Source organism: Hibiscus syriacus, unplaced genomic scaffold (genome assembly GCF_006381635.1).
Source record: "Hibiscus syriacus cultivar Baekdansim isolate YM2019G1 unplaced genomic scaffold, ASM638163v2 tig00010263_pilon, whole genome shotgun sequence".
Classification (NCBI taxonomy): Eukaryota; Viridiplantae; Streptophyta; class Magnoliopsida; order Malvales; family Malvaceae; genus Hibiscus; species Hibiscus syriacus.
This window is the reverse complement of record NW_024062210.1, coordinates 1,233,156-1,244,588: the sequence shown is the minus strand read 5'-3', so window position 1 is coordinate 1,244,588 and position 11,433 is coordinate 1,233,156. Positions and strand designations below refer to the sequence as shown.

Here is an 11,433-nt window from a genome sequence, read left to right as displayed (position 1 = left end):
TTTTAATATTTATGTTTTTATTAATTTGATATTAATGAAACGTTGATTAAGTAGTTAAATTTTTATAGAGCTCTATTAAAATATTAAATGACATAATGTCAGTAAACAAATAATTTTAAAATTATAAAATATATTTTTAAAAAATAAATTATTGAGAAATTATGTAAGCTGGTGTAGTATTTCCTTTTATTTATTTTTTACATTTTTGTTATGTTTAAAGCATAGGAAAGCATATCAATAAATTCACTAATTAATCTTTTTGTACCGCAAAAACATTCATTTACGAAGAAATCACTTAATCCCCAACATCTACAACTACTTCCGCTTGTATATTTTCCTTATTGAATTCTATACTATCTATTCATCCTTATCTTCATCTTCATGATAGTCGAAAGGCAATGGCACCGACTTGAATGCTCGATACTTGCCAGCGTTATTCAAATGCTCGTTCTCTAACCTGAAAATAACGTTTCCAAACATGTCAGATTCCGATCCAATCTTAATGACTGGGAAAGAACACACTTTGTTTACCTGAAGAAATTCCACATCCCTCGCCGGATTATCTCGAGGCTGGCGACAATGGTGATCATGATTTGCCTATGCAAATCAAATAACTTGAAATTGAACACTGTTTGCAACCATGCAAATCTCAGCAGAACATTCAGGACCTGCATTCCAACGAATGTACCCCATTAAACACATATACGACCGTACTGAACATGTTCGGAGCTCGAATACTTGGTTCTTAGACTTACCATGGCACCAAAGTATACACTTTTTCGCCGTATAAGGAGTTTGTCTCTCAGCCATCGGTTCCTAGAATGGCGTTGAAGAAGTCCCCAATCGTAGACAAGGTCCCAGTAAGTACATATAACGGCGGCAGCCACCGAGAAGATGAGAGCCAATATTTCCCAACTCAACCCTTTGTTAAGACTGTATGCAGTTCTTAAACAAAGGGCTACGATGGTGATGAAATATTTCCCTGCATTGTAACCTTGCAAGGTGTCTTTCTCTTCGAAAAAACGACGCAGGCACTGAAGCATGCGAGACCAGAAAGGAATCACAGCGACGATGAAGCTGAAAGTGTTGAAAACATCGCTGCTATTGCAGCTGTTTTCTCGGTGTCTGAAATCTCCCCAACCATAGTAGCAAATGTAGAACTCAAGACTTCTAAATGCTTGAACCTGAAACAAAACAATGGATTGAAAAGAAATTATTATCAACGCAATGTATTGTTGTTTCCAGACATGAAAGGTTCATATCACAAACCTGGCTAGTTAACTGGTCTGCCAGGAAGAAATCCGGAAGTCTGACCTGCAATTTGAAAGGAATTTTACAGATTACTTGAACAGATCCTTATATGCATCAAACATGGATATTACCAGCACTTCAAGAAAAATGAGCGCTTACCTTGTAAAGAGGGGCTAATAAACTGTGAAACAAACAAGTGAGGAAGAAGAAACGACTCGATCGAAATAGGATGTTGAATGGCAAGAACAGTATGACAAATACCACCTGCAGATCAAAGTAAGACACCAAGAAATTAGTTGTAAGTTATATCTATTTGGATATATAGATATAGATAAAAATATGAATGAACTCAATGATCTTACCACCACCAAGATCAAAGGGACGATTTCGGTGAATGCTTTATAATCATTAGTTTTGGGATCCATCTCCATATCAAGATTAGAGAGCACACTAGCAAGTGCCATTACTGCAAGGCCAAAACTTACAAGGAGCACTTCCCGGTACCCGAGCTCTGTTCCTTGCTTGAAACCAAATATGAAGGCATAGTTAACTCGATACCTTCTCCAAAAGTATACATTGATGGCATACATCACCATATGCAGAACAATGAATCCAAATAAACTGCAAAATTGTCAAACAAATGGTTTATATACAGACTGAAATCAACTTCAATTGCAAGGACGGGATTCTAAGCCAAAAACGATTAATTCGTTACCTGTAAAGAGGGAACATGGTTTCCATGTACTGGTCCGTTCCGTCTTGACCCAATAAATGCCGAGCACGAATGATCAAAATAAGTGCTACTACAAGAGCAAATCCGCATCCAGCAAAGCAGCCTGAGAAAATATTCAAGAACTGCAGAGTTATATCTTTCCAAAAGTAAATTGCTTAGGTAATTTCCTATATTTATGTGTATGAAATTCAAAGTTCTACCAGTATAAAATGTTGTTGTATGTCTTTGTTTCATAGGTTTTGGTCTTAAAATATTCATTCCTTTGCTGCGGTTCGAGTTTGCAAAGTGTTTGATGAATGTAGCCTCAACTCTTTCCATAAGTTTCGTAACCTCTTCGGAGCTACCTAGATAAGAACTATCCACCATGTTCATGTATGATTTCGAAGCATTCCTTGAACTGATCTGCAATCATAAAGAACAAAACAATGTAAAAAAAAACAGAAATCTAAATAATTTTCCACATAAATTAGGCGTACATTTATGTATACCTTGTCATATTTCTTCATGATTTTTGAGAAAGCCAATGTATTTAAGAAGCTGTAACTCTTGAGGAGGAGAAGTTTCTGGTAGAATTCAACAAAAGCTCGCTTAAGTTTATTCTCAACTCTCTTCAGATTTTCCATGTTAAACTTCAAATCAGACTGCTTAGGAATATTTAGAAACACTTTAATGGTGGATCGAGGCGTAGCGAGTGTGTTATTCATTTTAACACGGTCCAGTATCTGCAACGGAGTTGGTTTATGTTCCTTTAACTTATTACCAACCACTGGTTTTTCAATGTTTTGCGCTTCAATATCTTGCTTTGCAGTATCTTTCTTATCATCGTCCGAATCATCGTGCACGCTCGGCCCTTCTTCGATGATCTCCATGTGCTCAACTGATCTTCCTGCAAATCAACAACCAAAGGGTAATTCATCAAAAATTCACTTCCCGGAGCTTTAATTTTTAGTATAAATATACAATGCTTACTGCCGCTTGCTCTAGCACCGGCCGGAGTCGTAGCCGCCAGCACAGCGGTTGATGCTTCTACAGACGAGGCGAGACGAGTCATGTCGTCGGACTGGTCTTGCCACGTCCATCCTTGAGGATTCTCCACTTTGATTCTAAAAGCAATTAAAGCATCCATTTGCTTGTTCAGGGTCTCAGCCTCCTGCGTTACCTCGGCCACCTTCGACTTGTAAAACTTGTCCACTTTGTTGAACTCATCGTCCAGCCTTCTGAAGTACACCAGTTCGTACTCTCCACCTTTCTCCCCCTGCATAAGGAACGTCGTCTCGTACTTCTGTGAGCCGTTCCGGTTGACGGAATTCACCAAAATGGGATGCTCTTCGACGTCCGGCGACGTCGGATCGACGGAATGTTGACCATGTCTATGAACCAACAGCCCACTGAAAGCTCTGTACATGGACAGATTTCGTTTCAATCCATGTGGGACGGATTGCTGTTGCTTAGTTCTTTGATTGAAAGCTTGAATGTCTTTTAAAAGGGTTTTGAGATAATCATAATCCATGTATGCCCCTTGCCATTCCGGCACCATTTGAGCCGCAAATTCCTTGCCAAACTTCATCTTGGTTGGGTTTCTGCAAGACTAAGCTTGAACAAGTGTCTGAAAATGGACAATAGAACAAATTGAGAGAAACTTAGTCTAATGAACAGGGAAGCTTGGTCTGGACCAGACATGGATGTATGTGTATTTATAGGCAAAAAGAATTGACTTGTTCTCCTTGTTTCCATTTGCTCAGTACTTGTGGTTTCACTGTTCACGAAAGAATTTTCAACGGCGAGTGAATATTAATAATTATAAAGCATTGGGCAGTTGTAATGTACGGAGACATTTATTACGGTAGGCCGTGCAAGTACAGAAGTAATTGGAAAACTAGGTCCAGGTATGAAACTAGAAATGGAAAGTGCTCTGATATCATAAATAATCGGTTAAGTGATATGCTTTAATCAAGGATAATAAGCTCTTGTCTGAACAGGAGAGTAATCGTGATTCTGAAAAGAACCTATGCAGCTAACATTTGATACAACGTGACAGATAAGAAAACAATTTTGTAAATAATATTAAGATTAGGGTAAATTGAATTTCGGTTGTATATAGTTTTTATCAATGAATTACTTTCAATTTTTCAAGTATAACATTAAAGTTTTAGTTTTAACTTTAATTATATCACGATGACGTGGATAGATCTTTTTATCAATGTAATAATATGAACAAAATGACGGTATTTTAGGTGATTACTATTGATGCACAAATAACGTTGTTTTAGGCACATAACTTTAAGGGTGTATCGGTTTACCACTAAATTTTTAAATAATTCCATTTTTGACACTATACTTCTCCAATCGCCACTGTTGACCAATCACCTTCTATCACTGTTCGTCTTTTGGCATAATATTCGTACCAAAACTTTCGGATTTTACTCCTCTTTCTTCTCATCGGATTGATTTTTCACAAAACTCACTCAAAATTGACAAAAATACGTTTAAAAGTTCGACATGATAATACTATGATCTCTTTTGATAACCATATGATGATGTTAATTTTGAAGTATGTTGTTCGTCTTCTCAAAATAATCCTTCTTACCGTTTGGATTTTCGAACAAACATCTCAAATATAAGAAAGTTTTCAAACCCCTAAAACTGGTAAATTTTAAATTCTTTTCACCGTTTAGATTTTCGATATTGGTTAATAAAATCATTTGAGCACTTTTTTTTCCCTTATGCTATCACGATTGAACTTCGACTTAATCGGGTTAAGAAGGAGTTTTTAACGAGTCTCGTCTTTTCTTTTTTTAAACAAAATGATAGATTTTTTAATTCAATTTCGAGTGAGTTTATTAGAAAATCAATCATATGAGAAGAAAGACGAGTGAAATGTGAACGTATTAATATCGATCTTGTTGTGAAAGATGGTCGTTTGGATTATAACGGCCCACTGATATAATTGAAGTTAAGATTAAAGTTCAATATTATAATTGAATAAATTAAAATTTCAATAATGTAAACGATCCGCTATCTAAAATTTAATATTATAATCGAAGAAAATTGAGTTAATTTTTTTTAGATTACAATGATGTAACATGTGTGAATGTTTTCACATTTAGAAGAAGAAAAAAAACAGAAACCTTCTTGGAAATTAATAAAAATATATATATATTTGTAGGATTAAAATAATAATTAACGCGTTGTGACGGGGAACAAAGTGGGCAAGAAAATGCATGCTCTCTTTTGACTTTGCATGGATGTCGAGAGCTCTACCGAAGAAACATTCACGTTTCCGACCACAAGAAGTTCAACGGTTGACCCACCTGCGATACTTACCACTCGGTTTGGTTTTTTGTTTTGTTTTTTTTTTATTATTATTGAGTCAATTTTAAGCATTTTCTGTTATGGCTTTAATCTTAATTTAAGGATTAGGTAAAGGAACTGTCCCTTTTCATTATCCTGTCTTTGAAATTTTTACTAATTTCTTAATATAAATGGAACCCGTTTCTTGAATGCTCTTCCCAAATCTCCTGTGGATTTAACTTTCTTCATTCGTCAACGTTGCCAAATCTATTTTTAATATTTTTGTTATTCCTTCACCGTTATTATATAATCCGATACTTATAATATATTAATTATAATAGTTTTATACGGTTGAAAGTTGTAACCTTTAAAAGAAGCTTTGAAAATTACGATTCAGGTTGAGAAAAGGGAGTTATGAACAAGAGAATTGAACACCGTTTTTCAAAACAATTACATGAATCTATTAAGTTTTAAATTTGCGATCTTGAACTAACTGGGGTTGGTTCAAGTGGTAAGCAGTTTGATTTCGCTTAAGCAAGATCTCAAGTTCGAGTCCTTGTGTATGCAGAAAATCACTGCTAAGAGACTCACCCACCAAAGTCAGGTGTACGAAGCGGGTCGGTCTGGATTAGTGAGGGGAAAACGCTAGAACCGGGAGGGCAACCAATTTTTTTTGAATTAATTAAGTTTTAATGAGTTATACTATTTTGAAAACATAAATTCAAACATGTTTAATCATTTAATGTGTTTTGATTTAAAATTTCAAAAGTTAGAGATAAATTAAGTTTAGTAGGGCTTACTCACATTGAACGAGCACTATTACTTTCCCAAACGGTGAGAGGCCCATTAATTAGTTATTCAAACATTGAAGATGTCAAGTTTGCAATATATATATATATATATATATAATATATATATATCTATATATATATATTTATGAAAAGTATAAGCAATAAGAAAAGTATAAGCAATAAGCATTGCTTTGAACAGGTTTGAAAATCGGACCAGTCGGTTCAACTGGGAATCGCTGCCTGGTCTGGTCCATTATACCTCGGTTGAATCGATTCTAATGAACCGCAAAGAACCTTTCGAACCAGCTTTGAACAGGTCGAACCGGACCGGACCGTAAACTGGTTCAACCTAAACTTTTTATTTTTTATTTAATTCTTTAAATAATTATGACGTAATCCGATTCTTAAGACCGATTAAATCAATGAACCGGTAGTACGGTCGGTTCACTGACCGGTCCGGTTCTGAAAACCATGGCAATAAGAAATCAAGATTGTTGGATTTCGTGTCATATTAATTAATAACTAATTGCTTGAATATGGAGTTTAATTATGGGTAAAATACAACCTATGTCACTCTATTATATGTTTGGTAACAAATCTATCACTTTTTAAAAATGTTATAAACGGGTCACTCAATTAAATTATTGTTATAAACAAGTTATTGGTCGTTAAATATTAGACGGGATGGTGACATGGTTGATATTTTAACTATTTAGTCCTCAAAACTTGTACAACTTATCAACTTTTTCCTAATTCGAAACAAATTAAATAATTTATTAAATTTAATCCTTTGTATTTGAAGTTTGGATAAATTAAAATTTTCATCAATCAACTTTCTTCTCACTCTTAATTTGGTCAGTTAAATTTAAAAAGTTTCAGTTTACTCACTGAACTTTCAATTACTACTATTTTGATCATCGAATGTTAAATCATAGATTGAAAGGTGACGTGGAAGCCAAGTGCTTAATGATAAAAATTCTTAGAGGTCCCTATATTTAATCATGTAACTTTTATATTTTTTTATCTTACCTATAAATTTAAAAATTCTATATATTAATGTATTTACTAATTATCCAAATCAAGATCAAATATTTTGACAAAATCTAATTCAAACCTAGGGTGCGTTTGGTTCACGGAATGTAAGATTACCAGTGGGAATAAAAGATTACCAGTGTGAATAAAAATTACCAGGGAATAGGATTACTGGGAATGTTGTATTTTGTTTTAGTTTGTTTAGCAGTAATGTAAGATTATCGTGTTTGGTTAAAGGAATAAAAGATTATTGGAATGTATATTTGACCAAATTGTCCTTATTATATATTTATATAATATTACAAGTTGTAAATATTTATATTTTCTTTAAAAAATTAAATTCATAATATTTATATAATTTTTTTACAAAATTAAAATATAAAAAAAGGTTTAATGAAAGGGTAAAATTTATTTTAACCCCTGAACTTCATATAAAATTTTAATTATAGAATTTTTTTGTAAATCTAAAATAATTTAAGGATAAATTTGTAATTTAACCTCATAAATTTTTTATTATTCAATGACAGAAGAATAATATTTTGAAGAAATAAGGGCATTTTAGTCCAAAATATCGATAATGTTACAATACCTAAGGAAAGGGGGTGTAGACACCCATTTCGTCTCATTTTTTTATATATACATATATATGTATATAATATAGTTTTGAAAATATTTGAAAATTTATATATATAGTTTTTAAAACACTTTGAAAATAAATATAATTTTTAAAACGTTTTTGAAAATATATTATATGGTTTTAAAAACATTTTAAAATAAATAATTTTTAAAAAGAAACTTTTGAAAACATATAATATATATTATATAGTTTTGAAATCATTTTGAAAACTTATAATATATAGTTTTAAAAAACATTTTTGAAACTATATAATTTTGAAACGTTTTAGAAAAATATATATATAATTTTAAAATACTTTGAAAATATATATTATAGTTTGTAGAAAATATTTTATATTATTATCATTATCGTTGTTATTTATTTATTTATTTTTTTTTAATTTTACTTTCATTTTAATTGTTCAGGTCCATTTTGGGGTCCAAGTGAGCCAAGTTGGGCCTGACCCAGCCCAGAGCACAGATTAGGGTTCTAACGTCTGTCACAGTGCCGTAACTGGGGATTGGGGTTTGAAAAACCCTAAGATATCATTTGGGTCAACACAGGGTGCAACGGCGCCGCACAGAGGTAACCGAACGTCAAGAGGCGAAACGGCCGGCCGAAATCCCGGGACTGACCCATCCCGGGATGACCGGCCACAACAGCAACAACCCCTTTTTTCGGGAATCATAACAATCGGTGGGGGTTATAAAAGCCGGTGAGGCCATGCAACAGGGGAAACCCCGAGCGTCAAGTATCACCGAGAACGAACCAACAGTACACCGCCAGAAAACCAAACACAACAGAACCGAGCAAACTGAACAACAACAGTAGATCATCGAAAGAACCCAAGAGAAAACAGTACCAACAACACCAAACACAGTCGAAACAGAACAGCGAGAGTCTATCACAAAAAACGACGGTACACACAAATCATCGAAAAACAGTAAACCGATGTGTCATATTGAACCACAAACTCATATCAAATACCAAAACCATCAAGCCAACATCACAAACAACAAAAAACAACATGAACCACAAACCATTCATTTTGGCCACCGGAGTGGTGGCCGGATTTGGCGGTTTTCTGGGAGAGTTGAGAGCATTCTCTCAGCTGAGGGAGAAAGGATTTGAAAATGAAATGAAATGAGGTGTTTTAGCTTATTATATACCAAGGACCATCCTGCAAATACAAGATTCTTAAATCCCTTCCGTCGTCCTGATACTTTGAGTCGCAATTCATTTTGGTCACTACCTGTAAAGTTGCCTCCGAATTTCCAATTTAATCAATTTAGTCCATGCTTATCTTTTTTATATTTCGTGATTGGCACTAATTTTTTCTTTTCTCTTTTGCAGTTCATTTAATAACCATCTAGTCCATAATTTCAATTGTCTCAATTTGATCCTCTAAGTCGATACTTTATTTTATCTTTTTTTTATGTTTTTTGATTTATCTAACATTTGTCTATTATTTTTTCTAACATTTTTGACTTTTTTTAGAAGAACTCCAACCAATCAAAGTAAGTAATGTGAAGGGTTTTTTAAATTTAAATTTAAACTTTTAATTCTGCAATTAAGCCAACCGATAATTAATTGGTACCGAAAGGGCGGTCAAGGGTGCTAATCCTTCCTTGACCGTAACCGACACGCGTCTGGTACAACGCAGATCAAGTAAGAAATAAGGTGTCCGATCAACCCATTTTTTTAAAATAAATAAATAATTATCGGTGGAGACTCCAAATCATTTTTCCTAAGTCGAAGCCCATTCTGGGGCCCAACCGAAAGACGGTTACGACAGCTTGGCGACTCCACCCATTTTTTTAAAATAAATAAATAAATTATCGGTGGAGACTCCAAATCATTTTTCCTAAGTCGAAGCCCAATTCTGGGGCCCAACCGAAAGACGGTTACAGCTTGGCGACTCCACTGGGGACGGGTACGTGAGTCAGGCCGAAATTAATTTCCGGTTGTCTTTTTTAGCGAAAATTACAAGTTTAAATTTTAATTTATTTGTTCGATTCTTATTATTATCTTTGATTATTTTTTTTCAAATAAATAGTTGTACTAACTTTTTTAATGATTTCAGATTTTTCAAAATTGTCATCTCTAGCTCTATACCCGAGCTCCAAACCCGTTTTAAGTGGGGGTGAAAGCGACGCCTTCGTGTGAATTTATTCACCGTATGGCCTAGCAAGTAGCCTTCGGGATTCATATACCTTATGCCTTCGTGTGAATTTATTCTCCGTATGGGCATAAGGGAATGTGTCCTCTCGAGTTTACTTAGTCCACACAAGCCTGTGATGGGCTTATACTAAGGGTCTGGCAAGCCCAAAGGGGCACCGGCAAGGAGAACTCGAGTACCTTTTTAGAACCTAAACCGGGAGAGTGCAGGGAATTAGAGCCCACCCCAAGACCTCATTCCAAACCCTAGGTACTTTGTTTCCTGCTTTATTTTCTGTTCAAAGCATGCGAACTAGACAAATATGCGGTTAGGATTTGTTTAAAGCATGCAGAGTAGATATCATGTGGGGCAGGATTTTTCCTTTTTTTTATTATTTTGATTTACCTCACTAACCCTTTTATTTTTGTTCTCTTTTATTTTGTATTCATCGTTTGCATCATTTAAAATGATGTGTTGATCCACCAAAATGTGATTGTTAAACATGAACATTTGTATTAATGGACAAAGGGGTTATAATACAAAGATAAAAAGCTCAGAAGTCCAGCCGTGGTCAAAGAATACTCAGAGGCAAAGGTTGCAGGGGCAAGACGAGGAAAATATTGCTGACCCAGACGCTCCTTTTGAAAACTACGATAACAAGTGGCGGAACCCCAGCTAAGCTGCAGACCATTATTGACGAATTCTAGAAACAAGTCGATAAACTTCGGATAGAGGGCTCCAATGGCACTTTCGTTTGGATCAAGCTCGACATAGAGTGAAAGCCGGAGATGCAAACCTTCGAGACCCCTTTTGAGGAAAGCAGCCCATCACCTGCACAAGTTTAGCCAAAGGAGCCGGAATGGTTCGACATATTCAACCAGTGAAAAAGACGAATCAACTTGTCAGAAGCTGTGCAGGATTGTACCATTAAAAAAGTTTTTGTCTCTTCAGACGTAACACTTTTGTCACCAATAAGGGTTTCAGAATAACAGTCACATTTTTTGGATCAATGCCTCGGACATTTCATGCATCATATATTTAGACATTTTGCATTTTTTATTTTCTTTTTTTTTGCATTTTATTTCTTTGCATTCACATTAACTAACATAAACATGTCTCATCAGAGGAGCAAATACTGGATATACCGCCTCAAGCATTGGACACACCCCATCCGCATAACACTCGTTTGAAGAAGAAGAGGATGGAAGCCAGAATTACACAAATCGAGGAGAATATGTTGAAACTACAGAAGAGCTAGAAGATAAGATAAACCAAATAGTCGAAATACCCTAGAAACAATCACAAAGAACCAAGAGTCCTTGGTTGATCAGATCGTTGCCAAGTTAGTTGGCCTACAACAGACCAGTGCGCCTGGGGCAGGTTCATCGGAAGGGGTAACTATACAACCTACCCCGCAAGTGGTTATCTCACCTGAAATCTTACCAGAACTTCGAGGGGACTCATCTGCTGCAAAAGTAAAGCCCTCGTCCTCTGTATTCAACCCTAGAACAATCCGGGTTATTAACATATGTCGGATTTGGACGAAGATGACAAACGAAGA

General features: G+C 35.0%; 1 protein-coding gene across 1 annotated transcript; it reads right to left on the bottom strand.

The window, feature by feature from the left end:
• Window positions 1–301: 301 nt before the first annotated feature.
• LOC120203775 (phosphate transporter PHO1 homolog 3-like) lies at window positions 302–3,587 on the bottom strand. The gene is made up of 10 exons (XM_039203955.1): window positions 2,954–3,587; window positions 2,473–2,870; window positions 2,185–2,386; window positions 1,967–2,087; window positions 1,614–1,872; window positions 1,411–1,515; window positions 1,270–1,314; window positions 756–1,184; window positions 532–668; window positions 302–457 (listed from the first exon to the last, which is right to left on the bottom strand). The coding sequence occupies exons 1-10, from the start codon at window positions 3,549–3,551 to the stop codon at window positions 358–360; spliced, it is 2,394 nt and encodes a 797-aa protein (XP_039059886.1). The 5' UTR covers window positions 3,552–3,587; the 3' UTR covers window positions 302–357.
• Window positions 3,588–11,433: the final 7,846 nt, after the last annotated feature.